The sequence below is a fragment of the Oncorhynchus clarkii genome, chromosome 27 (assembly GCF_045791955.1).
Source record: "Oncorhynchus clarkii lewisi isolate Uvic-CL-2024 chromosome 27, UVic_Ocla_1.0, whole genome shotgun sequence".
Lineage (NCBI taxonomy): Eukaryota > Metazoa > Chordata > Actinopteri > Salmoniformes > Salmonidae > Oncorhynchus > Oncorhynchus clarkii.
This window is the reverse complement of record NC_092173.1, coordinates 6,755,569-6,782,146: the sequence shown is the minus strand read 5'-3', so window position 1 is coordinate 6,782,146 and position 26,578 is coordinate 6,755,569. Positions and strand designations below refer to the sequence as shown.

Here is a 26,578-nt window from a genome sequence, read left to right as displayed (position 1 = left end):
CAAAAAAAAGTGTTTTATTATTTTAACATTTCTACAAACTTCAAAGTGTTTTCTTTCCAATGGTACCAATTATATGTATATCCTGGCCTCAGGGCCTGAGCAACAGGCAGTTTACTTTGGGCACGTCATTCAGGCGGAAATTGAGAAAAAAAGGGGCCTAGCCCTAAGATGTTTTAATGGCATTTTTCTCAACTTCATCAATCAGATGGATAGCTAGCAAATATATTTGTTTTTCCTTGCATCTACAGTAAAGCTGCCTGATACAGTGGGCCAGTTGATAGTAATGTAGAATGAATGATACAGCTAGCTAACTGCCATGCCAATGGCAAGCCAGAGTTCATCTGAAATGTATACTTACCGGTGAACAACAGTGCACACATCGTCCACTGCCAGTCCTATCAACCGCTTGTTGAACATGGTTGTTTGAAGACATTTTTGCCATACATCGCTTCGTGTATGTTGCTAGTTTGCGAGCATGCGAAATCGTCCTCTTTGCCAGTCAAACATTTTATGCACAACTGTTGCAGTGGCTTAACCTGATGGGTAAGGTGTTCTGCTAGCGGAACCCCACGACAACATTCCTCTGAAAAGGCAGCGCGCGATATTCAAAAATATTTTTGGGAAATATGTAACTTTCACAAGTCCAATACAGCAAATGAAAGATACACATCTTGTTATTCTACCCATGGTGTCAGATTTCAAAAATGATTTACAGCGAAAGCACAACATATAATTATGTTAGTTCATAGCCAAGTCAAAAAAACACAGCCATTTTTCCAGCCAAAGATAGCCATCACAAAAAGCAGAAATATAGATACAATTAATCACTAACCTTTGATTATCTTCATCAGATGACACTCATAAGACATCATGTTACACAATACAAGGATGTTTTTGTTCGATAATGTGTATATTTATATCCAAAAATCCCAGTTTACATTGGCGCGTTACGTGCAGTAATGTTTTGATTCCAAAACATCCATTGATTTTGCAGAAATACTCATAATAAACATTGATAAAAGAGTGCAAGTGTTATTTACAGAATTAAATATAGACTTATCCTCTATGCAACCAATGTGTCAGATTTTTTTTTTAAATGTACGGAAAAAGCCTAATCTGAGAACGGTGCCATCTTGGAGTCAACATTATTTAGAAAAAACACTATAAATATTCACTTACCTTTGATGATCTTCATCAGAAGAAACTCCCAGGAATCGCAGTTCGACAATAAATTACTGATTTGTTCCATAAAGCCCATCATTTAGCCGCTTGTTGTTAGTGTGTTCAGCCCAGTAATCCATCTTCATGAGGCGCGAGCATTTTCTCCTTGACAAAAACTGGTCGTAGAAACAAGTCAAATGATGTATGCAATCCATCTTTAGGATGTTTTTAACATTAATCATCACTAAGGTTCCAACCGGAGAATTTCATTGTCTGAAGAAAAGCATTGGAACAAGAGAGTATGCTCTCGTGACCACGCGTCATGAGACCGAGGCTCTCTGCCAGACCACTCACTAAAAGAGGTCTCATGAGCCCCTCCTTTATAGTAGAATCCTAAAACTAGGATCTAAAGACGGTGACATCCAGTGGAAGCCCTAGGAAGTGCAAGCACATCCATAAATATCAGGGATTTCAATAGGCATTGTTTTGAAAATCGACTTCTCACTTCCTGTTTGGATTTCTTCTCAGGGTTTTGCCTGCCATATGAGTTCTGTTATACTCACAGACATCATTCAAACAGTTTTAGAAACTTCAGAGTGTTTCCTATCCAATACTAATAATAATATGCATATATTAGCATCTGGGACAGAGTAGGAGGCAGTTCACTCTGAGCACACTATTCATCCAAAAGAGAAAATGCTGCCCCCTATCCCAAACGAGTTTTAAATGATGGGATGGAGTAGACACTGCTAAGATTCTAAATATATGTGTTGAAAACATTCAGTACTCACTCAATCATCCATTACTACTGCTTGGCGCCTGTCCACCCGGATCATAAATACAGGTAAAATTAGCATAAGGGAGGGGCTTGGCCGAGAGTTTCCTTTTGCGAGGGAAGAGACTTCGCTTCTTTCCTTCACACAACGGAAATCACAATTTCATAGCACATTCCCCCCAGAGGTTTAACAGGAAGTGATTACTTTTATTTCTGGGTAACCAAGATTATGTGCTGGCTAACTGTCTCTTCTGCCTGCTCCTCACCGCAGTGGGGGCCAACCAACATCAATAATGCATCAGACCCCTGCTTACAGGTGAAGGGAGAGCTTGGCAGGCAGGAGTGGGCACTTCCCTTTCTGCAGATATTTTATCCATGACCAGATTCCTCACCACAGACAGGCCCTTTTAGTCAAACACACAACATTATGGACAGAATTCTGTCTGTGCTAAGGATCAGGAGGGTAGAGGCCTAGTTCAGAAGGGAAACGGAGAGAAGGTATAGGCTCTGCTACACGCAGACTGATTGTCCCTGCCTGTGCTCCGGTGGCAGCGCTTCCCTGATGTTCTGAGGGGAATGAATAATGGGGCGTGGCACGGAGTCTCTGTGGCAACCAGGCCTGTCGGCACAATACAGCCACTTTCACACACTTAGAGAAGCTGACAGGCAGTTGTGTGTGTGTTTGTGTGTATATGCATGTGCGTTCATCCGCACGTGCATCTTTATGTGCTTGTGTAGAGAAATCTGCGTAACCTTGAGAGCAGCGGCGCTAACAGTATTTCAATTTTTACTATTTTATCAATCAACTTCTATTTGAATCATTGACTCATCAGTATTAAATTGATGTTTGTAACTAATTTAAAATGCAGTGGAAATGCAGCCTGATGCGTGGAGATTTAAGAAGGGATTAGTGTTTGTGTGTTGGTCCTAATCTGTCCCCAAACAGAGCTTCTCAATGACCCCGAACTGGCTAAGGAAATACCAGGGGAAAATAGCTTCAGCCCCATGAATCAAAATGTAAATCCTCAAACTGAAACTTTTTATGAAGAATCTTGTCTTTCTCTAATTGAGTTCACCTCTGGCTTGTCTATCCTCCCAACCTGGTATAATGAATCCTGTCAAGCACATTTATTTTACAAAGAGCATTACATATTTCCCATCAGAATTCCATTCTGGGGCCGCCTGACGCGTACCTGATATGAATGGGACAACACAAGAGAGTCAGAGGAATTGACTGTCACTTATCCTTAACCTTCCTTTTGTAAAAGCCCATTTGGGGAAACTGGTAGCACAGCCTTGGGAGAGTGTGTGTGTATGTGTGTGTGTATATATATATATATATATAGTGTGTGTGTGCACGTGCAATGATATGTGTGTGCGTGCAATGATTCAAAGTTGCATGCACTACCACTCTCCCTACCCCCTCAGACAATGGGGGCTGGTTAGTAACCTATTCAGGTGTGTCTGAGACGACAGCTAGCTCTGATAATTGTATAAATAAATGAGCATGGTGTGTAAGCATACATACCTCACTAGCGATACGCCTTTATTTCCCACTGCTTCCCCGATACGCCATCATCCACGATGCAATTTTTTAGGTCAGTGTTTCTCCGCCAGACTGCATGCCAATCATTCAGGAAATTATACAGTGCATCCCTACAGATGGGATTATGTGGGAAGGAAATGTCGTTTTGTCATATTTTTGTGTTCATACTTATTCCTCTTGAGAAAACATGGAGGCTGATTTTAGTAAGAGCTACCACCAATATTAAATAAGTGTATGTCACAGGAAGAAAGACTGCACCTGTAGCACAAATGAATTATCACCCCTCTAAAGATTCCAGACAAAGTACAATATATACAGTGCCTTGCGAAAGTATTCGGCCCCCTTGAACTTTGCGACCTTTTGCCACATTTCAGGCTTCAAACATAAAGATATAACACTGTATTTTTTTGTGAAGAATCAACAACAAGTTGACACAATCATGAAGTGGAACGACATTTATTGGATATTTCAAACTTTTTTAACAAATCAAAAACTGAAAAATTGGGCGTGCAAAATTATTCAGCCCCCTTAAGTTAATACTTTGTAGCGCCACCTTTTGCTGCGATTACAGCTGTAAGTCGCTTGGGGTATGTCTCTATCAGTTTTGCACATTGAGAGACTGACATTTTTTCCCATTCCTCCTTGCAAAACAGCTCGAGCTCAGTGAGGTTGGATGGAGAGCATTTGTGAACAGCAGTTTTCAGTTCTTTCCACAGATTCTCGATTGGATTCAGGTCTGGACTTTGACTTGGCCATTCTAACACCTGGATATGTTTATTTTTGAACCATTCCATTGTAGATTTTGCTTTCTGTTTTGGATCATTGTCTTGTTGGAAGACAAATCTCCGTCCCAGTCTCAGGTCTTTTGCAGACTCCATCAGGTTTTCTTCCAGAATGGTCCTGTATTTGGCTCCATCCATCTTCCCATCAATTTTAACCATCTTCCCTGTCCCTGCTGAAGAAAAGCAGGCCCAAACCATGATGCTGCCACCACCATGTTTGACAGTGGGGATGGTGTGTTCAGGGTGATGAGCTGTGTTGCTTTTACGCCAAACATAACGTTTTGCCTTGTTGCCAAAAAGTTCAATTTTGGTTTCATCTGACCAGAGCACCTTCTTTCACATGTTTGGTGTGTCTCCCAGGTGGCTTGTGGCAAACTTTAAACAACACTTTTTATGGATATCTTTAAGAAATGGCTTTCTTCTTGCCACTCTTCCATAAAGGCCAGATTTGTGCAATATACGACTGATTGTTGTCCTATGGACAGAGTCTTCCACCTCAGCTGTAGATCTCTGCAGTTCATCCAGAGTGATCATGGGCCTCTTGGCTGCATCTCTGATCAGTTCTCCTTGTATGAGCTGAAAGTTTAGAGGGATGGCCAGGTCTTGGTAGATTTGCAGTGGTCTGATACTCCTTCCATTTCAATATTATCGCTTGCACAGTGCTCCTTGGGATGATTAAAGCTTGGGAAATCTTTTTGTATGGCATTCTCTCAACCAGCTTCACCTGGAATGCTTTTCCAGCAGTCTTGAAGGAGTTCCACATATGCCGAGCACTTGTTGGCTGCTTTTTCTTCACTCTGCAGCCCAACTCATCCCAAATCTCAATTGAGATTAGCCTTTACACTGCCTGAAAGTCTGTTGGGTCATTGTCCTGTAGAAAAACAAATTATAGTCCCACTAAGTCCAAACCAGATGGGATGGCTTATCGCTGTGATAGCCATGCTGGTTGAGTGCCTTGAATTCTAAGTAAATCACAGACAGTGTCACCAGCAAAGTCCCCCCACACGATCACACGTCCTCCTCCATGCTTCACGGTGGGAACTACGAATGGGGAGATAATTCGTTCACTTACAAAGACACGGCGGTTGGAAACAAAAATCTTACATTTGGACTCATCAGACCTAAGGACAGATTTCCACCGGTCTAATGTCAGTTGCTCGTGTTTCATTGCACAAACAAGTCTCTTCTTATTATTGGTGTCCTTTAGTAGTGGTTTCTTTGCAGAATTTCAACCTTGAAGGCCTGATTCATGCAGTCTCTTCTGAACAGTTGATGTTGAGATATGTCTGTTATTGAACTCTGAAGCATTTATTTGGGCTGCAATTTCTGAGGCTGGTAACTCTAATTAACTTATCCTCTGCAGCAGTTCTTTCAAAGTTCTTGAAATTTTCCGGGTTGATTGACCTTCATGTCTTAAAGTAATGATGGCCTGTCGTTTCTCTTTGCTTATTTGAGCTGTTCTTGCCATAAGATGGACTTGGTCATGAAGCTGGTTGAGAGAATGCCAAGAGTGTGCAAAGCTGTCATCAAGGAATAGGGTAGCAACTTTGAAGAATCTCAAATATAAAATATATTTCAGTTACTACATGATTCTATATGTGTTATTTCATAGTTGTGATGTCTTCACTAATATTCTGCAATGTATAATACAGTAAAAATAAGGAAAAACCCTTGAATGGGTAGGTGTGTCCAAACTTTTGACTGGTACTCTTTGCTCTTTCATATCTCCTGTCTTAGGGGATCAATACCTCTCTTACTATAGGCCAATGTTGTATACTGTATGTTGTTTAGAGTATGCATATGTGGTGCATTTAAATAATTATATTAGCAAATTGGTTTTTAACACCTACCAAATAAGGATTTATCAATATTAGTGATCCAACGATGCATTTTGGGATCAACAAGCTGATTGTCGTAGTTATTTACCAAGAAGCAGCATTTCATTTGCATTCCATTTCAAGCTTCATTCGTCTCATCAGGCTCTTCACTTAGAGATTTCAATCAGCCTCGAAAAAAAAAAATAGCAGTTTCATTTCTCTGCCCTAAATTTCCCACAAAGAGAATAATTTGCTTCCCTATTCACAATCGGCACCCGGCTTCATTGTGGAGTAATTTAATTTGGGGTAACTGCCGCAATGATGTTTCATGAATCAGGAATCTGTCCCTCTGCATCTCTCCAATACCTTTTTTGTCTACTCCTTTTTGTAACTATGTTCATGTGTTTTACACCTAAAGTGTCTAATGTCTAATAGCCTATTCCAGAGCTGCCACGTCCATGATAAATCCCACAATAAACCAAAGCACAAAAACATCAGATAAAGGTCCTCTACACAGCCCAGATCAAGGCGACTTTGTTCAGCATTGTGCCATGAGGATTCTAAAGGCAGTCTGGATGTCATCCCTATACAGAGAGAGAGAGAGAGACGGAATGAGGCAGACTCTGGGCTTCCAGTCAAAATGACAGGCAAACGTGAGGCAAATAAGAGGACTTCAGAGTGGCTAGTCATAGAGCACCTCCTCCTCCCTGCCACACTTTAATAGGATCCAGGATTGAGATCTTCTTTTTTCCCCCTACAGACCACAACATTAACTATTAACGGAGAGAGGAAGAGAAAGGGGGGACAGACAGAGAGAGAGAGATGGAGAAAGAGAGAAACAAATTGTCTTTGCTGACTCGTGGAGTAATTAGAAGACTTTTCCGTGATCCTAGTTGGATTAGGATAATTCTTCCTCAAACAGGTGCTCTCGTTTTAGTAGTCGATGGGTTGGAGGAGTTCCCGAGCCAAACGGCCACCTCGGGGGATCCGCAATTAATAAACAAATGTCTTCTAGCACTGTCTTTCACCTTTTTAATAGGAATACACTCAACCAATTTCCTGCCAATGTAAGTGTGATAGTGATTCTAACACAAGACCATTGATACTAGAACATTGACCAAGATAAATGGAAGAACGTTATATCAGCTAAAACCTATTTAAATTCCTATATTCTCCAATCCCCGGTAAGGCCTTTTGTGTTACATGTGAAAGAGGAATTCCCTTGGACTCAGACATCTGATATTAGTGTAGCCAAGACTGTCTGTAAGAGCATTAGCTTCAATGACTCTTAAAAAATTGGGGTTAAGACCAAGGCTAAGGTTGGTTGATTGTCTGAATAGAGAATGTGGATTTGAACCTTGTAGTTGACACGTCACTTCTCTAGCTGGTGCTGGTTTGGGGAAAGCCTCTAGAAGAAGATGCAAAGATAATCTGGGTGAATAAAGATTAGGAAGAGGTTGCAGTGGCAGCAATAACATTTCTGGCTGGATGTCAGGGTTACGATTATTGTTGCTTTTCCCATGTACTTCATTTTGTCAATTCACATAAGTGAATTCATTTTCTTGTATGCAATAGATTTTTTTGGAAGTGCAAACAACTCAGAGAATATTTCCTATTGAATTATGTCTGGTTTGCGCAACAGCTTCCTCTGCTAGTAGAACATGTATTTGACAAATGAAAATTATATTTACAAAAAAAAATCTGTCCTTAGTGTAAATGTTAAACCTCCAGCCAGAAAAGTTTGAATATTTCTTGGTTTATATTGAATAGGGGTTCTAATGATCTCCGGCTCAAGCTGGAGGCACCTTGTGATTTAACACTGTACTGAGCAATGCACATTCTCAGTCACTGTGTCTCGGTGGAGGACATTTCGGGATGGACAGCTCAGTACTGTAGTAACAAGGTCCTAGCCTAAGTCACCCGTTCTTTCAACCCTGTCAACAATGTCTTCTCCATGTCTTCAAAAATAATGGTTAACATTAAATGATGATAATTTATTTGAACAAGTCCAGGGGAGTTTTCTTAACTTATATGAAGTGTTCTACCTCAAGCAAGGCGGCTTAATGAGATGACACTGGGCATTGTTTACCAACTCAGCTTTTAGAGCTGTTGAAGTGAATTTAAATGTCAAGACTTGTTAGCCAGATAACGATACACACGTAATGAAAATGGGAGATTTGGAAGCTTTTGGGAGTTATGCGAATGGAGACTGACATTTAATCACAGCTCAAGATGTCGCTGGCATCACATTTAATGACCGTCGTCCTCTCCTTTTTCCCTAATGATAGAGTTCCGGACATATTGCGGAAAATCCACTGCTCACTTATACTGTCAGAAATCACACGCATGACCACACACTATCAAAGTGCCTTTCAGTGGTCTATACTACAGTGTTGCCCGACTTTGTTTTCTGTCACAACAGTCTGCAGATTGTTGGCATTGCAAAGGTCGGATTCACCAGAATATTATCACGGGGAACGGTGTCTGCCAACGACTGCATAGTTTTATTGTCTCCTCGTTCATGTCTTCTTTCCTGACCTTGTCCATGATAGTGCCGCACAGCTGCAGGAATGGGTCAAGACCATTGGCATAATCTAGAGAAGTGGAGCAATCCTGAAAAATTACCTGACAAATGGAGTCCAATCGTATACAGTAGTTTCAGTTTAGTGCTGAAAGGGGTGATTTCAGAATGAAAAGGTATGGCACCAAAAGGAAAATGAGATTTCTTGTGTTGGAGCAACATACAGTACCTCCTGATGTTGATAGGCTCTACAGTGCTTCTGAAGCCTACATGCACCCTATTATCTGCTAGTGTTGGCACCTATTGGGCACATGCTTTACTCCTTGGATGGACATTGACCTCAACATGCTCTTTCTCTACAAACTCATTGGACCAGGGTTAAGATGATTGACTGTGGATGTGAGTCAAAGCTTCAGAGAATCCACAAGGGACCCTTACACTGATTACTTTCATCCATAATATATTCCATGTTACACATTTCTGGTAAAGCCATTTTATGGCCCTTGAATATTGATTTTGAGGTTTGTCATTATGATTGTCCCACTAGTAAGCCCGAATGGGCTATTCCAGTTTGATCGCACCACTCATCTCAAACCAAGGGTTGTACCATAACTCTATAATACTGTGGAACAATTTTTTAAGATAAAAAGTATGTCTTAGCAAGTAACTATCCATATTGATTCACATAGCCCTATAGACAAGTCCAGTATCTACACTACCTTTTGTTACTCAGAAATAATCATATTTTGAACATATGTCCCACCTACAGAGTTTTTGTTCCTGTACATATATCGTGCCAGTCATCAATCCTAAAACATGTTCCTCTCTCTAAATCAATAGAATGATCCCGTCCACCAGTCAGGACTTCCTGGTTCGTGACCTGGTGTCAGGGCGTGAGTACGACCTGTGTGTCCTGGCGGTCTACGACGACGGCATCACCTCGTTGACGGCCACGCGGCAGGTGGGCTGTGTCCAGTTCATCACGGAGACAGAGTACAGCCAGTGCCAGGCCCTTCACAGCCAGTTCCTGGGCGGCACCATGATCATCATTATTGGTGGCATCATCGTGGCCTCCGTGCTCGTCTTCATCATCATCCTCATGATCCGCTACAAGGTCTACAGCCACCAGGGCATGGACACAGGTAAGGTGGGCACCATGGACAACATCTGTGCCCAGACCAATGGAGGACAGGCTGGGGGACAGGTGTCCCACTCTGGGTCTAAAGTTACAGAGAGCCAGGAGGAGCAACAGGCCTTAGCTGGGGTGGGAGGGGGGCCAGGGACATTGGGAGGAGGGGGTGTGAGTGGAGTGGCATCACCTAATGCCACCCAAAAGGACTCTAACACCATGGCGCTGGTGGTTGGCTGTGAGAATGCGGTGCAGATCTCAGACATGACTGCTGAGGACCTGCTGTCGCCTAGTAAGAGGCGTCACTCCAGGACTGCCATTGAGATGAAGAGGAGAGCTTCGCTCACACCCAAAGAGGCCACCAATGTGAATGCGGGGGGAAGTAAGTACTTGAGCAATAGAGACAGATACAAATGGTTGCGAATGGGGTTAATGAGAGAGAATGGCAGTGAATGACATTTTTTTTTTTTTTACGTTTTCAATGTGGTATCTCTATGGCATGTCTGAAACATCTGGCTTGTAATTCATTTGTATTCCTTCTGTGACCTAGAGTAGGTATCGGCAGCTAGAGCTCTGCCACTGAAAAGGAGTCCATTGCCTAGCCCAACCCAGCACACATCATTGCAGCACATGAAACGCCAATTCAGAGACATGTAATTGCTAAGAACAGTGCTATTCTACTGACACAATGGGCCACAGACAAGTAAATTTTCAACAGCCTCTCCAGAGTGAGAAACTTGGATACATTGTTCCAATCGGATAATTGCACTTTCTGAATGAGTGACCATGGATTTCCAGAGCCTTGGCCTTGTAAATCACTAAATCAATATGGTGAATTAAATCAGGGTCAGGGGGAGACAGGCCCTCTCTTTCAATAGTGTCAATCACTCAGTGCAGCTGCAAAATACATTTTGGTTGAAATTAAGGGACATAATGAACCAAAGTGATCAATCTAGACTGAGGATAATTTGTCAATGAAAACGGTTGAGTTTGGCTGCCCTTGAACCTACCAAAACCTTTGCAGCCAACCACGTTGTCACAGTCATTGCTGTGTAATGCACACTTTCACTGCAATGCAGATAATGAATTCCCTAATGGTGCTGCAGTGAACAATCACTCTATACATTTACATTCACCAGTAGAATCGTATGTGACACACAACCAGTAAGTAAGTGCAAGGCTACCATGAGATCGGAGTCACTTTGCCCGGATCCCATATCAGATCTGTGCCAAAAACCTGTGTAGCTCCCGTGTGGGACAAAACGGTGCCAATTTGGTACAGATGACACCGGGCCATGAATCACATTCCCACGGCCATGTCTGCAGGCTCCCGAGTGCTGTGTCCCTGAGACGAAGGCTGAGGGATGCACTGCGCCGTGTCCAGCCTGGCTGTCACTAACTCTACCCGCCTCATCTCTCACCTCTATTTGTCTCTTCCACCAGACACGCCGGCGCCCACGGCTGCCGACGACGACAAGAGGGCTCACAGAGACTGGAGCGACTTTAAAATTTGATGACTCCTTCTGCTTCTCGGTGAGAAGCAGCCATCAACCTCCAAGAGTAATGGTGCCCTTCTTTCCCTGTTCCTTCTTTCCCTGTTCCTCTCCATTAATCTACTTGAGAGAAGAAGATAAGAGAGGGGGGGGGGGTCTTTAGTGTAAGACAGATGAATAGATACAAACTGAGACAGAGAGATGGCTGTGTGAGAGAGAAAATATCACTTAGTCAGAGCTAACATATTACTAGCCACGTTACTGCCAGAGACCTCCCTCAGGAGTCTGTTCCCACACATATGCCATATTCAGCGAGACTAATTGCAGAGGACACACCCTTAGCACTCAGTGCTGCACTTTGATAGCAGCAGACATCCAAACAACATAATGCAAAAACATGAATTACAATTACTTACATTTTCATCCTACACCAATACACTGCAGCAGCAATACAAAACCGATCATAGCACAGTGGCAATTACAAACAAACACACAATCTGATCCACCAACCAGTCAAAATCATCATTATAAAGTAAAATTACCATTCAAACAATTGCACATGTTTTCATGATCAGTTGTGATTAATGTCATGCATTCAACTCGATCAGTAACCATTGCTCATGTTTATGTTTTTCAGAATGTTCCAGGAAACAAGGAGATTAGATGATAAATCAGGAACATTTTTAGGACTTCTGTCGGACTTCCTCCTTGCGACCCCGGAGTTCACACTGTATCCATGGACCCTTCCATGAAAACACACCTAGATGGATTTAATAAGGACTCAATTCACCATCATAATCTATTGGAGTGGAACTAGACGGGCCAAAGGCCTCGCCGGTGGCTTTTGAAACGTATTGCCTTGTATCCCTTTGTGGCTGACTGTCTGTGTATCCGCTGTCATTACCACAGCACTACTACTGTTCCTGGACCAGGACTTGCCAATACCTGGACCTGTTCATGTACCTGGATCTATTCCTGGACCTGCTCATACTGTACCTTACTTGACCTGACTGTCTTCAGACTCAGGATGGGGACCCAGCCTAAGGTGAGTGTACACAGGATCATGTACTCTATGTGGGTTGGCCAGGAAACACTCCCTGGTCGGGTCAATAGGTCAGAAAACCCCCCAGGACTTCCTCGTGATTTAACCAAGTTGACCATATATTTCAATCAAGCCAGCAACCGATACAGTGGCTTGCGAAAGTATTCACCCCTTTTTGGCATTTTTCCTACTTTGTTGCCTTACAACCTGGAATTAAAATAGATTTTCTTGGAGGTTTGTATCATTTGATTACACAACATACCTACCTACCACTTTGAAAATGCAAAATATGTTTTAACGTGAAACAAACAAGAAATAAGACAAAAAAAATATAGCTTGAGCGTGCATAACTATTCACCCCCCCCCCAAGTAAAAACTTTGTAGAGCCACCTTGGGGTATGTCTCTATAAGCTTGGCACATCTAGCCACTGGGATTTTGCCCCTTCTTCAAGGCAAAACTGCTCCAGCTTCAAGTTGGATGGGTTCCACTGGTGTACAGCAATCTTTAAGTCATACCATAAATTCTCAATTGGATTGAGTTCTGGGCTTTGACTAGGCCCTTCCAAGACGTTTAAATATATTCCCCTTAAACCACTCGTGTTGCTTTAGCAGTATACTTAGGGCCATCGTCCTGCTGGAAGGTGAACCTCCATCCCAGTCTCAAATCTCTGGAAGACTGAAACAGGTTTCCCTCAAGAATATTAGTGTATTTAGTGCCATCCATCATTCCTTCAATTCTGACCAGTTTCCCAGTGCCTGCCGATGAACAACCTCCCCATAGCATGATGCTGCCCTCACCATGCTTCACTGTGGGGATGGTGTTCTTGGGGTGATGGGTTTGCGCCAGACATAGCATTTTCCTTGATGGCCAAAAATATCAATTTTAGTCTCATCTGACCAGAGTACCTTCTTCCATATTTTTGGGTAGTTTCCCACATGCCTTTTGGTGAACACCAAATATGTTTGCTTATTTCTTTCTTTAAGCAATGGCTTTTTTTCTGGCCACTCTCCCGTAAAGCCCAGCTCTGTGGAGTGTATGGCTTAAAGTGGTCCTCTGGACAGATACTCCAATCTCTTCTGTGGAGCTTTGCAGCTCCTTCAGGGTTATCTTTGGTCTCTTTGTTGCCTCTCTGATTAATGCCCTTCTTGCCTTGTCCCTGGGTTTTGGTGGGTGGCCCTCTCTTGGCAGGTTTGTTGTGGTGCCATATTCTTTCAAATCAAATCAAATTTTATTTGTCACATACACATGGTTAGCAGATGTTAATGCGAGTGTAGCGAAATGCTTGTGCTTCTAGTTCCGACAATGCAGTAATAACAAGTAATCTAACTAACAATTCCAAAACTACTGTCTTGTACACAGTGTAAGGGGATAAAGAATATGTACATAAGGATATATGAATGAGTGATGGTACAGAGCAGCATAGGCAAGATACAGTAGATGGTATCGGGTACAGTATGTACAAATGAGATGATTATGTAAACAAAGTGGCATAGTATAGTATAAAGTGGCTAGTGATACATGTATTACATAAGGATACCGTCGATGATATAGAGTACAGTATATACGTATGCGTATAAGATGAATAATGTAGGGTAAGTAACATTTATATAAGGTAGCATTGTTTAAAGTGGCTAGTGATATATTTACATCATTTCCCATCAATTCCCATTATTAAAGTGGCTGGAGTTGAGTCAGTGTCAGTGTGTTGGCAGCAGCCACTCAGTGTTAGTGGTGGCTGTTTAACAGTCTGATGGCCTTGAGATAGAAGCTGTTTTTCAGTCTCTCGGTCCCAGCTTTGATGCACCTGTACTGACCTCGCCTTCTGGATGATAGCGGGGTGAACAGGCAGTGGCTCGGGTGGTTGATGTCCTTGATGATCTTTATGGCCTTCCTGTGACATCGGGTGGTGTAGGTGTCCTGGAGGGCAGGTAGTTTGCCCCCGGTGATGCGTTGTGCAGACCTCACTACCCTCTGGAGAGCCTTACGGTTGAGGGCGGTGCAGTTGCCATACCAGGCGGTGATACAGCCCGCCAGGATGCTCTCGATTGTGCATCTGTAGAAGTTTGTGAGTGCTTTTGGTGACAAGCCGAATTTCTTCAGCCTCCTGAGGTTGAAGAGGCGCTGCTGCGCCTTCTTCACGATGCTGTCTGTGTGAGTGGACCAATTCAGTTTGTCTGTGATGTGTATGCCGAGGAACTTAAAACTTGCTACCCTCTCCACTACTGTTCCATCGATGTGGATAGGGGGGTGTTCCCTCTGCTGTTTCCTGAAGTCCACAATCATCTCCTTAGTTTTGTTGACGTTGAGTGTGAGGTTGTTTTCCTGACACCACACTCCGAGGGCCCTCACCTCCTCCCTGTAGGCCGTCTCATCGTTGTTGGTAATCAAGCCTACCACTGTTGTGTCGTCCGCAAACTTGATGATTGAGTTGGAGGCGTGCGTGGCCACGCAGTCGTGGGTGAACAGGGAGTACAGGAGAGGGCTCAGAACGCAACCTTGTGGGGCCCCAGTGTTGAGGATCAGCGGGGAGGAGATGTTGTTGCCTACCCTCACCACCTGGGGGCGGCCCGTCAGGAAGTCCAGTACCCAGTTGCACAGGGCGGGGTCGAGACCCAGGGTCTCGAGCTTGATGACGAGCTTGGAGGGTACTATGGTGTTGAATGCCGAGCTGTAGTCGATGAACAGCATTCTCACATAGGTATTCCTCTTGTCCAGATGGGTTAGGGCAGTGTGCAGTGTGGTTGAGATTGCATCGTCTGTGGACCTATTTGGGCGGTAAGCAAATTGGAGTGGGTCTAGGGTGTCAGGTAGGGTGGAGGTGATATGGTCCTTGACTAGTCTCTCAAAGCACTTCATGATGACGGATGTGAGTGCTACGGGGCGGTAGTCATTTAGCTCAGTTACCTTAGCTTTCTTGGGAACAGGAACAATGGTGGCCCTCTTGAAGCATGTGGGAACAGCAGACTGGTATAGGGATTGATTGAATATGTCCGTAAACACACCGGCCAGCTGGTCTGCGCATGCTCTGAGGGCGCGGCTGGGGATGCCATCTGGGCCTGCAGCCTTGCGAGGGTTAACACGTTTAAATGTCTTACTCACCTCGGCTGCAGTGAAGGAGAGACCGCATGTTTTCGTTGCAGGCCGTGTCAGTGGCACTGTATTGTCCTCAAAGCGGGCAAAAAAGTTATTTAGTCTGCCTGGGAGCAAGACATCCTGGTCCGTGACTGGGCTGGGTTTCTTCCTGTAGTCCGTGATTGACTGTAGACCCTGCCACATGCCTCTTGTGTCTGAGCCGTTGAATTGAGATTCTACTTTGTCTCTGTACTGGCGCTTAGCTTGTTTGATAGCCTTGCGGAGGGAATAGCTGCACTGTTTGTATTCGGTCATGTTACCAGACACCTTGCCCTGATTAAAAGCAGTGGTTCGCGCTTTCAGTTTCACACGAATGCTGCCATCAATCCACGGTTTCTGGTTAGGGAATGTTTTAATCGTTGCTATGGGAACGACATCTTCAACGCACGTTCTAATGAACTCGCACACCGAATCAGCGTATTCGTCAATGTTGTTATCTGACGCAATACGAAACATCTCCCAGTCCACGTGATGGAAGCAGTCTTGGAGTGTGGAGTCAGCTTGGTCGGACCAGCGTTGGACAGACCTCAGCGTGGGAGCCTCTTGTTTTAGTTTCTGTCTGTAGGCAGGGATCAACAAAATGGAGTCGTGGTCAGCTTTTCCGAAAGGGGGGCGGGGCAGGGCCTTATATGCGTCGCGGAAGTTAGAGTAACAATGGTCCAAGGTCTTTCCTCCCCTGGTTGCGCAATCGATATGCTGATAAAATTTAGGGAGTCTTGTTTTCAGATTAGCCTTGTTAAAATCCCCAGCTACAATGAATGCAGCCTCCGGATAAATTGTTTCCAGTTTGCAGAGAGTTAAATAAAGTTCGTTCAGAGCCATCGATGTGTCTGCTTGGGGGGGGATATATACGGCTGTGATTATAATCGAAGAGAATTCTCTTGGTAGATAATGCGGTCTACATTTGATTGTGAGGAATTCTAAATCAGGTGAACAGAAGGATTTGAGTTCCTGTATGTTTCTTTCATCGCACCATGTCACGTTAGTCATAAGGCATACGCCCCCGCCCCTCTTTTTACCAGAAATATGTTTTTTCCTGTCTGCGCGATGCGTGGAGAAACCTGTTGGCTGCACCGCTTCGGATTGCGTCTCTCCAGTAAGCCACGTTTCCGTGAAGCAAAGAACGTTACAGTCTCTGATGTCCCTCTGGAATGCTACCCTTGCTCGGATTTCATCAACCTTGTTGTCAAGAGACTGGACATTGGCAAGAAGAATGCTAGGGAGTGGTGTGCGCTGTGCCCGTCTCCGGAGTCTGACCAGAAGACCGCCTCGTTTCCCTCTCTTTCGGAGTCGTTTTTTTGGGTCGCTGCATAGGATCCACTCCGTTGTCCTGTTTGTAAGGCAGAACACAGGATCCGCGTCGCGAAAAACATATTCTTGGTCGTACTGATGGTGAGTTGATGCTGATCTTATATTCAGTAGTTCTTCTCGACTGTATGTAATGAAACCTAAGATGACCTGGGGTACTAATGTAAGAAATAACACGTAAAAAAACAAAAAACTGCATAGTTTCCTAGGAACGCGAAGCGAGGCGGCCATCTCTGTCGGCGCCGGAAGTAATTTGTTTGATAATGGATTTAATGGTGCTCTGTGGAATGTTCAAAGTTTTGGATATTTTTTTAATAACCCAACCCTGATCTGTACTTCTCCACAGCTGTTTGGAGAGCTCCTTGGTCTTCATGGTGCCGCTTGCTTGGTGGTGCCCCTAGCTTAGTGGTGTTGCAGACTCTAGGGCCTTTCAGAACAGGTGTATGTATATACACTGAGATCATGTGACAGACCATGTGACACTTAGATTGCACACAGGTGGACTTTTTTAAAACTAATTATGTGACTCCTGAAGGTAATTGGTTGCACCAGATCTTGTTTAGGGGCTTCATAGCAAAGGGGGTGAATACATATGCACGCACCACTTTTCCATTCTTTTTTTTAAAATAATTTTTTGAAACAAGTAATTTTTTTTCCTTTTGTGTATGTCCATTACGTGAAATCCAAATAAAAATCCATTTAAATTACAGGTTGTAACGCAACAAAATAGGAAAAACGCCAAGGGGGATGAATACTTTTGCAAGTCACTGTAGCTCTGAGATGAAGGAGAGTGATGAAAAATGAAACTCAAATCAGGAAGCTAATTTAGGGTTGTGTGTGAGAGTGTGTTCTGTGTTGTATTTAGCCAACCATGTTAGAAGATCCAGACAGTTCCAGTCTGATTAACTTGTGGTTACAGACAGGAGAAGGAGGGTGTTTGAGTATAAAGTGGTTATTCTGGAGGAGGAAAACCACTCCAACTCAATCTTTCTCCCAGAGACATCTCATGTTTGCCTCCCATCTCCCCCCCGTCTCCTCCCTGCCCCTTCCACTGGTTCCTCTGGCTTAACTAAGAACCTGGCTAAACGGACGGGAGATAATTATGGGTAGACAGGCAATTAAGGAGTCAAATTTTGTAAGCGATCAGCGCAATTAGGTCCTGAACACACTGATGGAGGAACACAGTGGGAGAGGATCCTAGACGCATCACTACATCTGTCTGGAGCTAATCCTACTTTCTCTTTCAACTCTTTTTAAAAATGTATCAATTTATTAGGATGGCCATTGGCGACAGCTAGTTTTACTGGGGTCCGACACATAACTAAACAGACAAAATACTTTACAATTGACGTACGTGTTACACATACATGTCAGTACATACATACAACAAGTAGGTTACATGGGGAAGAGGCGTAGTGCCATGAGGTATTGCTTCATTTGTTTTTTGAAACCAGGTTTGCCGTTCACTTGCGCTATATAAGATGGAAAAGAGTTCTATGCACTCATGGCTCTGTATAATGCTGTACGTTTCCTTGAATTTGTTCTGAACCTGGGGCTTGTGAAAAGACCCCTGGTGGCATGTTTGGACACACCTACTCATTCAAGGGTTTTTCAGCATATGTGTGAACTCCTTCAAGACTGTTGGAAAAACATTCCAGGAGACGACCTCATGAAGCTGGTATCAAGGCATAGGGTGGCTACTTTGAAGAATCTCAAATATATTTTGATTTGTTTAACACTTATTTGGTTACTATATGATTCCATGTGTTATTTCATAGTTTTGATGTCTTCACTATTATTCTTCAATGTAGAAAATAGTCAAAATAAGGAAAAACCCTTGAATGAGTAGGTGTGTCCAACATTTTGACTGGAACTGTATATACATATCTACCTCAATTGCATTTACCCCTGCACTTCGACTTGGTACTATACAGTCGTGGCCAAAAGTTTTGAGAATGACACAAATATTAATTTTAACAAAGTCTGCTGCCTCAGTTTGTATGATGGCAATTTGCATATACTCCAGAATGTTATGAAGAGTGATCAGATGAATTGCAATTAATTGCAAATTCCCTCTTTGTCATGCACATGAACTGAATCCTCAAACATTTCCACTGCATTTCAGCCCTGCCACAAAAGGACCAGCTGACATCATGTCAGTGATTCTCTCGTTAACACAGGTGTGAGTGTTGACGAGGACAAGGTTGAAGATCACTCTGTCATGCTGATTGAGTTCGAATAACAGACTGGACGCTTCAAAAGGAGGGTGGTGTTGGAATCATTGTTTTTCATCTGTCAGCCATGGTTACCTGCAAGGAAACACGTGCTGTCATCATTGCTTTGCACAAAAAGGGCTTCACAGGCAAGGATATTGCTGCCAGTAAGATTGCACCTAAATCAACCATTTATCGGATCATCAAGAACTTCAAGGAGAGCGGTTCAATTGTTGTGAAGAAGGCTTCAGGGCACCCAAGAAAGCCCATCAAGCGCCAGTACCGTCTCCTAAAGTTGATTCAGCTGCGGGATCGGGGCACCACCAGTACAGAGCTTGCTCAGGAATAGCAGCAGGCAGGTGTGAGTGCATCTGCACACACAGTGAGGCGAATACTTTTGGAGGATGGCCTGGTGTCAAGAAGGGCAGCAAAGAATCCACTTCTCTCCAGGAAAAACATCAGGGACAGACTGATATTCTGCAAAGGGTACAGGGATTGGACTGCTGAGGACTGGGGTAAAGTCATTTTCTCTGATGAATCCCCTTTCCGATTGTTTCAGGCATCCGGAAAAAAGCTTGTCCGGAGAAGACAAGGTGAGCGCTACCATCAGTCCTGTGTCATGCAACCAGTAAAGTACCCTGAGACCATTCATGTGTGGGGTTGCTTCTCAGCCAAGGGAGTGGGCTCACTCACAATTTTGCCTAAGAACACAGCCATGAATAAAGAACGGTACCAACACATCCTCCGAGAGCAACTTCTCCCAACCATCCAGGAACAGTTTTGGGATGAACAATGCCTTTTCCAGCATGATGGAGCACCTTGCCATAAGGGAACTCGGGGAACAAAACATTGATATTTTGGGCCCATGGCCAGGAAACTCCCCAGACCTTAATCCCATTGAGAACTGGTGGTCAATGCTCAAGAGGCGGGTGGACAAACAAAAACCCACAAATTCTGACAAATTCCAAGCATTGATTATGTAAGAATGGGCTGCCATCAGTCAGGATGTGGCCCAGAAGTTAATTGACAGCATGCCAGGGCGGATTGCAGAGGTCTTGAAAAAGAAGGGTCAACACTGCAAATATTGACTCTTTGCATCAACTTCATGTAATTGTCAAGAAAAGCCTTTGACACGTATGAAATGTTTGTAATTATACTTCAGTATTCCATAGTAACATCTGACAAAAATATGTAAAGACACTGAAGCAGCAAACTGTGTGGGTATTAAAATTTGTGTAATTCTCAAAACTTTTGGCCACGACCATACGTTTTCTCAACAACTCACAATAACGTTACAAAATTCAAACTTGTAATTATTTTCTTTCATTATTAGTACAACGGCTCACTGATAGTTGTTGGCATTTCCTGTCTAAATTTGCCCACTTTGACAATAAAGTAATCATTCAAATAATTGGCAACATCAAATGGTTTTGTGATGAATAAGCCATCTGATTCAATTAACGTTTAGCCTTTCTGCCCCCCCCCCCAATCAGGCACTTCCTGATTGGATTTTCCTCATGTTTTCACCTGCAATATCAGTTCTGTTATACTCACAGACAATATTTTTACAGTTTTGGAAACACTTTAGAGTGTTTTCTATCCTGATCTGTCAATTATATGCATATTCTAACATCTGATCCTGAGAAATAGGCCGTTTACTTTGGGTGCCCCCTAGCTTCAAGAGGTTAAAAGATCCTTCACTTGTGATAGAAAGACACCGCTGTCCTCAACAGCACTTCTGCCAGCTTTGGTCTTTGTCATGGTAGCAATGTAGGTTATGCTGTTGCTCCTCGCAGTTCCAGAAGGGCAGGTTGCAGGTAAGATTGAATACAACAACTAACAGCAGCGATCTAGACAGCCACAAGCCCGGCTTTACCGTAGCATGTTTAGTAAACCAACCAGTAGAGTTCCATGCTGAGCGCGGCTATGGCTGTGTTCATTAGGATAAATGTTGTGCTTTTTGTGTTTGGCTGTGCTGACTTGAAACATTTTGTTTACATAAGTCAATAAATACGTTTCTTGAAGGACATGCATATGGTTGGTAATTTCCGGGACGCCTTACGAGGTCATACTTAATTATTCTCACATCAAAGATAGGACAGTGCTTTCTAGAGATTTATCCAGTCATCTTTGTCATAGCTTAGGTCTATGTTGTCATAGTATACCATTGTACAGCCAAACACGGATGAATCCCATTAACGTTTGATCCCACAACTCATTTGAAGTTGATTTCTTACCCTCGCTCACCATGTGTTCAGACAGGCCTGTGTCTCTGTGATGGCACTTCTACAATTTGTACAACAAGGTGATTACACAGTGATCTGGCCCTATCGTGTGATGGAGAGGAGGGATGTTGCAGTGAAAGGGCCTCTGCTATTACATATCGGCTTTCTGAAACAAAGCAAGGGAGGTATGCATAATTGATAATAGCAGCTAGTTCTTGCCACAGATGTTAACCTTGCCATCAATTCCCCTGTGAAGTCTTTCTTTTACCTGCTAACATCTGAGAGCATAGAAGTGTGTCGAGAAGGGAGGGAAAATGAGCAGGACAGTTCTGGAGCATCGCTGTATGTCCTAACAAATAGTTTCATCATACTCTCACTCTGATGGCTTTAGCCTTTGATAGTTGAGAGTAAACTCACCCGTACTATATTTTATCAGCAAACTAATGTTGTGCCTGTCTGATTAATAAAATGTCGAGTGGCGGGTGGACATGTGCTTTTGTTTTGTATTCTTTGTTGGATATTAATGTGGAGAGGGTTGAGGTGTAGTGATGTGTGAAATCAGGGGACCCCATTGTTCTTAGCCCTCACCGTTCCCCGAGTGGACAGGGACAAATGGAAAGGCTCAGCCGGCCGTCAGCGCCAAGGCCTGGGCCATGAAATCACTATTGATCAACCCATATCTCACCATCAAGCAGGAGTTTGAGAAATTGGACTGGTTTAAGGTTAGACTTGAAAGAGATGAGATGAGGCGAAGATGGATGTGTGTTCAAAGAGCCTGGTATCGTAAATATTCTGTCTCACAAAATAACATGAGGATTGGAAAACAGAACCACTGTAAAAGGATCGTAACCGTGCTGCTGGTGTAATTTCATAGTTAGTGTTTGCAAGGGAGATGTGGAGACAATCTGTAGGATACCTGTGCGGGCTGTGTGTGTTTTCCAACATACGTGTGTGCGCGCGTGTGTGTGTGTGTGTGCGCGTGTGTGTGTGCATACCTGTGTGTTTGCTTTTTGTTAGAACACCATCCTACAAAACAAAGACCACACAAACAAAAAGCAGATGATGCTTTACATTTCACAACCACTGCCAAATGTAATTAATTACTGCTGTACCAAGAGGCCCGCAAATGTCAGCAGAGGAATTTATTTTGCTAATTTTGCAGCTTTCTTTATTGCCATTGCTGTGTGTTTGCTTTGATCGAGGCCGTAGTTTCTGCCTTCTGTGTGTGTGAGGCACTGGGCCTCGGGACGCACTGCAGCTCAATTTAAACTCAGCACTAATTCCAAACAATGGCAAAGGCATTGATTCTGTTTCTTTTTGTCACACAGCCCGTCTGCGGCCAGAAAAATATGTTTGTATACCGAGTGGCAATTCCATTCTTGTCTCTTCGCGTTTGTATTGAGCGAGAACAGAATTGAGTTAGGGGTTTTTCTGCCTCTCCTTAAAGTTGTATTTTCTAGCTACGTGTTCTATGATCCTTATTGCTCTGGAGACAACAAAAAATGATCACAACAACAATCAAAATTCCTCACGGATTGACATCACAACTAGATTGCTATCAACCATTTTGCTAAAATAGGCCTTGGAGAAATCAATGACATGTTGTATGGCTTGATGGCGCCCATCTTCCAATCCTCCCACACTTAGCATTATGTTTTGTCAAGTTTCCAGCCTCGTTTCTCTGGCAATTAGAGTATAGCTATGTGGCAAGTCATTGCTCCATGCTGATGACGCAGCGATGAGCATGTTACCCAATGTATCAGCAGCGGCATGGCGCCTGATGATCACAGGTCCCTGGCATCAATAAACAGGTTGTTTTGAGTGAGATCACAGAGGTCTCCCCACTAATGGAAGTCAAGAACAGCAGGCTAAATGGTCTGTGCTGAACTGTCTGAAATCTCAACCATGGCATCACTATGCAGACATTATGCAAACAAGTTGTTTGTTGGGAGACAGAATGATGTTCGACTCAGATATCATGGGGCAGAAGCGAGGCGTCAGGGGACATTAGGTTGTAGGCTCTATTTGTTTTCATTTTGTCACTTTATCATGTTCTTCTGAGCAGGGAAAATGTAGAGGAGGCTACTGAGATTCACAATACCAGAGTTATGGTTTTATTAAACAGACTTTGCCGGTTCTGATGACTAAGAGGCATACCTAAAAACCAAGGGCAAAATACTGTTGATGTTATCACACTACGCAGACAATGTAAAACAGCAATAACAACATCCCATGTAAAAAGGTGAGATGATGAAAGTTGGTATGGAGAATAAATTACGGTCTCCCCCTGAACAGTTTATGGGTTGGCCGGCAGAGGATCGCAGTGGATGCCGTTCGGAGAGAGATTTGTGTGGCAGACACACTGAGGTGATTCATATCAGACGATGATTGGGCGATTGCCCCGGGGGTGGTATTCACTCCAGAGTTCAGCCGGTCCCAATTGATTTCTGCTGCTCAGGCCACATTTAATTGCATAATCAATACGTGCTGATGAGAAACAAAGTGTGATGATGGGAATCATAATCAGGGTTGCAAAATAAGAGTCGGACAATGTGTATCGCACTGACCCCTCCGTGGAATACACTTTCTCAGGACAGGAGAGCCGCCATGCCATGACCCCGGGACAGCAATGCTGGTCCAATATCCTTTCTCCTGGATGGTGAAGAAGATCATATTTTTAGCTCAATAGTGCATGCTCAGCACAATGAAGCATGCTTTGTTTGTAAATAGCTGTATATGAAGCTATTTCAAATACAATCACTGTCAATAGCGTTTCTGGAGATAGTGTGTCATGCAACACCATGAATGATTTGGAGCAAGTAAGCTACGGTATGATGCTATAATTCAGTGTACAAATAGGTCTCCTGTGCTCAGTTTGATACGTCGACTTAAAAAGTGGTTAAGGAATTACTGGAATATATTTCTGCACTTTTGCTGAATCCAAGCGCTGCATACTATGTGGTTGTGCTTTAAGAGAGACTCTCCTGCTGTGCCAACAAGAGAGTAGTACAGATAGGCAGGTTTTGCTTTGTGTAGACGCTAGCTGAATTTATCAATGCTCCCACGCTGGGAGGGAGAGGCAGAGAACGCCCATGGTCACTAAGGTCCTGGAGCGGATTACATCACACTTAAAGCCATACATTTTTCACAGGATAAAACCCGCTATAGACTAGTCCTGAACGTGAATGTGAATGTAGAATGTATTTTGTTCAAGTCATGTGTTACAGTACACTTTGCGATGAAGGAGTAATGGCCCCTATGTTTTGAATGGACAATCTATTTCTGCCTTGTGAAGTCAGCGTAAAGTGCCTGAAAACACTTTCATGCAGTTGTGTTTTTTTGACATAAACATCATGCTAGTACATTCAGCCAACTGAGAAGCAAAAAAACGTACCCTCTCAACTCCTTCACTTTATAGGCCTCAGTCCACTCAGGGCTTTCAGCGTCAAACATGTTAGCCTGACACAAGGGATCAGCATTTCCAAAATGGCATCCATCATTGTAGCTATTGCTCTTGCACCTCTTCCGCCTCTTCTCCTCTCCAATACAAACCACCTGCAGTGCCAGCTAGTCAGCTATATCCAGGTGCCATACGTGTCCACCAGAGAGCCTATATCCAGCACCATTTTTCAAAGTGCCTAGTTCCATATGTAGATGTAAGCCGAAGTATTATATTTTAAAATGTCTGCCAGGCTTGTGTTCAGCTCACCACCTGCCATGCATCCAGAGCCATGATATTCCCAACCCGCGGGAGGCTTAGTCAGACTACCGTGAGGGCTGGGCTTGTCTGAGCTGACCGGCTTAGCTCCTATCACTCTTCTGTGGACAGTGCGTGAGACATTGAGGATGAGTCTAAGGCCGAGGAGTCCCAAATGTAATCTTGCACTATACTGGAAAAGCATCTGTTCACTTCAATGGCTGTTTAATGGCACTGGGTTGTTGTTTTATAATCCTGTTTCGTTTCATGGCCACGTAGGCAGGCCCGCCACGGTTTGGCCAGTGCTGTTAGGGAAGCTGCCAGTCATTTACATTTGTATCAAACAGCAGTAGAGCACAACACGGATCCAAACAGAGGGCATTGTCCAAGCACGGTGGTCGTATGGCTGCCAGTGTTTGTGAAGCTTCCTGTGTTTGTATTAGACACACAGGTTATTCAACTGATGTACTTTGGTCTATTGTCATCATGGAAATGTTTGAATGTTCTCGGTTTCATTAAATAAAGCCTTAGTATGGCAGGGATTCAATGACTCGAACACTGGTCAAGGAGAAACAGTGTCATCACCATACTTCAGGGGCTACAATGTTGGCTGATCTTCATGAAGCCCTTTCAATGATCAACCTGGATTAAGTGGACTTGTATGTGTGGTCAATCGTAAACTAATGAAAGGGCAAAACGGTACATATTCCTCACTGGTTTCGCTCTCTCTCTTCTCTCTGCAGGTATGGGCCGAGTTTACCCCATCTGGACTCCGAGGACAGAAGGATATAAAGGAGGAAGAACTAACAGGGACTAAGCAAACTGAACCGCATGTCTGTGCATCACCACCACCTCTTCGTCATCATGGTCTTCATCACCCTGTGTTGCGTTTTTTTTTTTCTTCTCACCTTTGAGCCGAACCCAGTGAGAACGGAATCAAAACAGGCAGACTCAGACAAAAAGCTCAGAGCTGGGGACTCACCTTCTTCTGTGTTCTCCGTCACTTTTTAGTTGGCTTTATCTTTTGTATCTGTACATAACGCAATTCCAAATCTTATAGTTTTGTACATGTAATTTTTATGGTGTGTGAAATTTTTCTAATAAAATAAAAAAAGTGGATTAATTCCCTAGAGACTAACAGGCCTGTTTGTGGCTGATGAGTTAGCATATGTTACACCTGCTTCTCTCCTCTTGTATTCCCCTTATACAAACCTAGTACTGTACACCCACACCCTATCCCCGCCTTGCCTATCTCTGCTTCATGGCACCGCAAAGCCAATAACATGTGTTACCTGATGGTTGTAGCACAATGGCAATCAATCCAGATTACTTTAGAGGGAGAAAGGGATCCCAGAGGTAAAAAATAAATTAGGTTTGAATCATCCCATAGCATCCAGCCCTTTATATATATTACCCCACCAGTTCTACAGCCTTCTCCATATAGACACATTCAGCATCAGGGTTAGCCTCTCTCCCCCACCTAGTAGGCTATAAATTCTGCCAACTCAATTCCACTGACTTCTTTTTATGTTTTTCCCCCTGACCCTCAAAGCCGACATGAATTTAAACACTGCAATTTGCACAGAATCTCTTGTGGTGGTTTTCACCATCTGGTGCAGTGAATCTGATCCAGGTCAGGCATTTAACCAACAGAATGCTTTGCGTGAGTTGGATATCTTATTGAAAGTGCTAAAGCCTGCCTTTCGTGGCTGTTTATAGCTATCCTAAAGTCCTCC

At 43.5% G+C, this 26,578-nt stretch overlaps 1 protein-coding gene across 2 annotated transcripts in view; it reads left to right on the top strand.

Annotated features, from left to right (window-relative positions):
- LOC139386276 (leucine-rich repeat and fibronectin type III domain-containing protein 1-like protein) overlaps positions 1-25,980 on the top strand; it is a 108,227-nt gene extending 82,247 nt beyond the window's left edge. The window contains exons 4-7 of one of the 2 annotated variants that reach the window (XM_071131772.1): positions 9,443-10,113; positions 11,175-11,291; positions 11,862-12,269; positions 25,586-25,980. In XM_071131772.1, coding sequence (XP_070987873.1) covers positions 9,443-10,113; positions 11,175-11,245 — 742 coding nt within the window. In that variant the 3' untranslated portion in view covers positions 11,246-11,291; positions 11,862-12,269; positions 25,586-25,980. The remainder of the gene's footprint in view (positions 1-9,442; positions 10,114-11,174; positions 11,292-11,861; positions 12,270-25,585) is intronic. The other variant, XM_071131773.1, reaches the window with a different exon arrangement.
- The last annotated feature ends 598 nt before the right edge of the window (positions 25,981-26,578 follow it).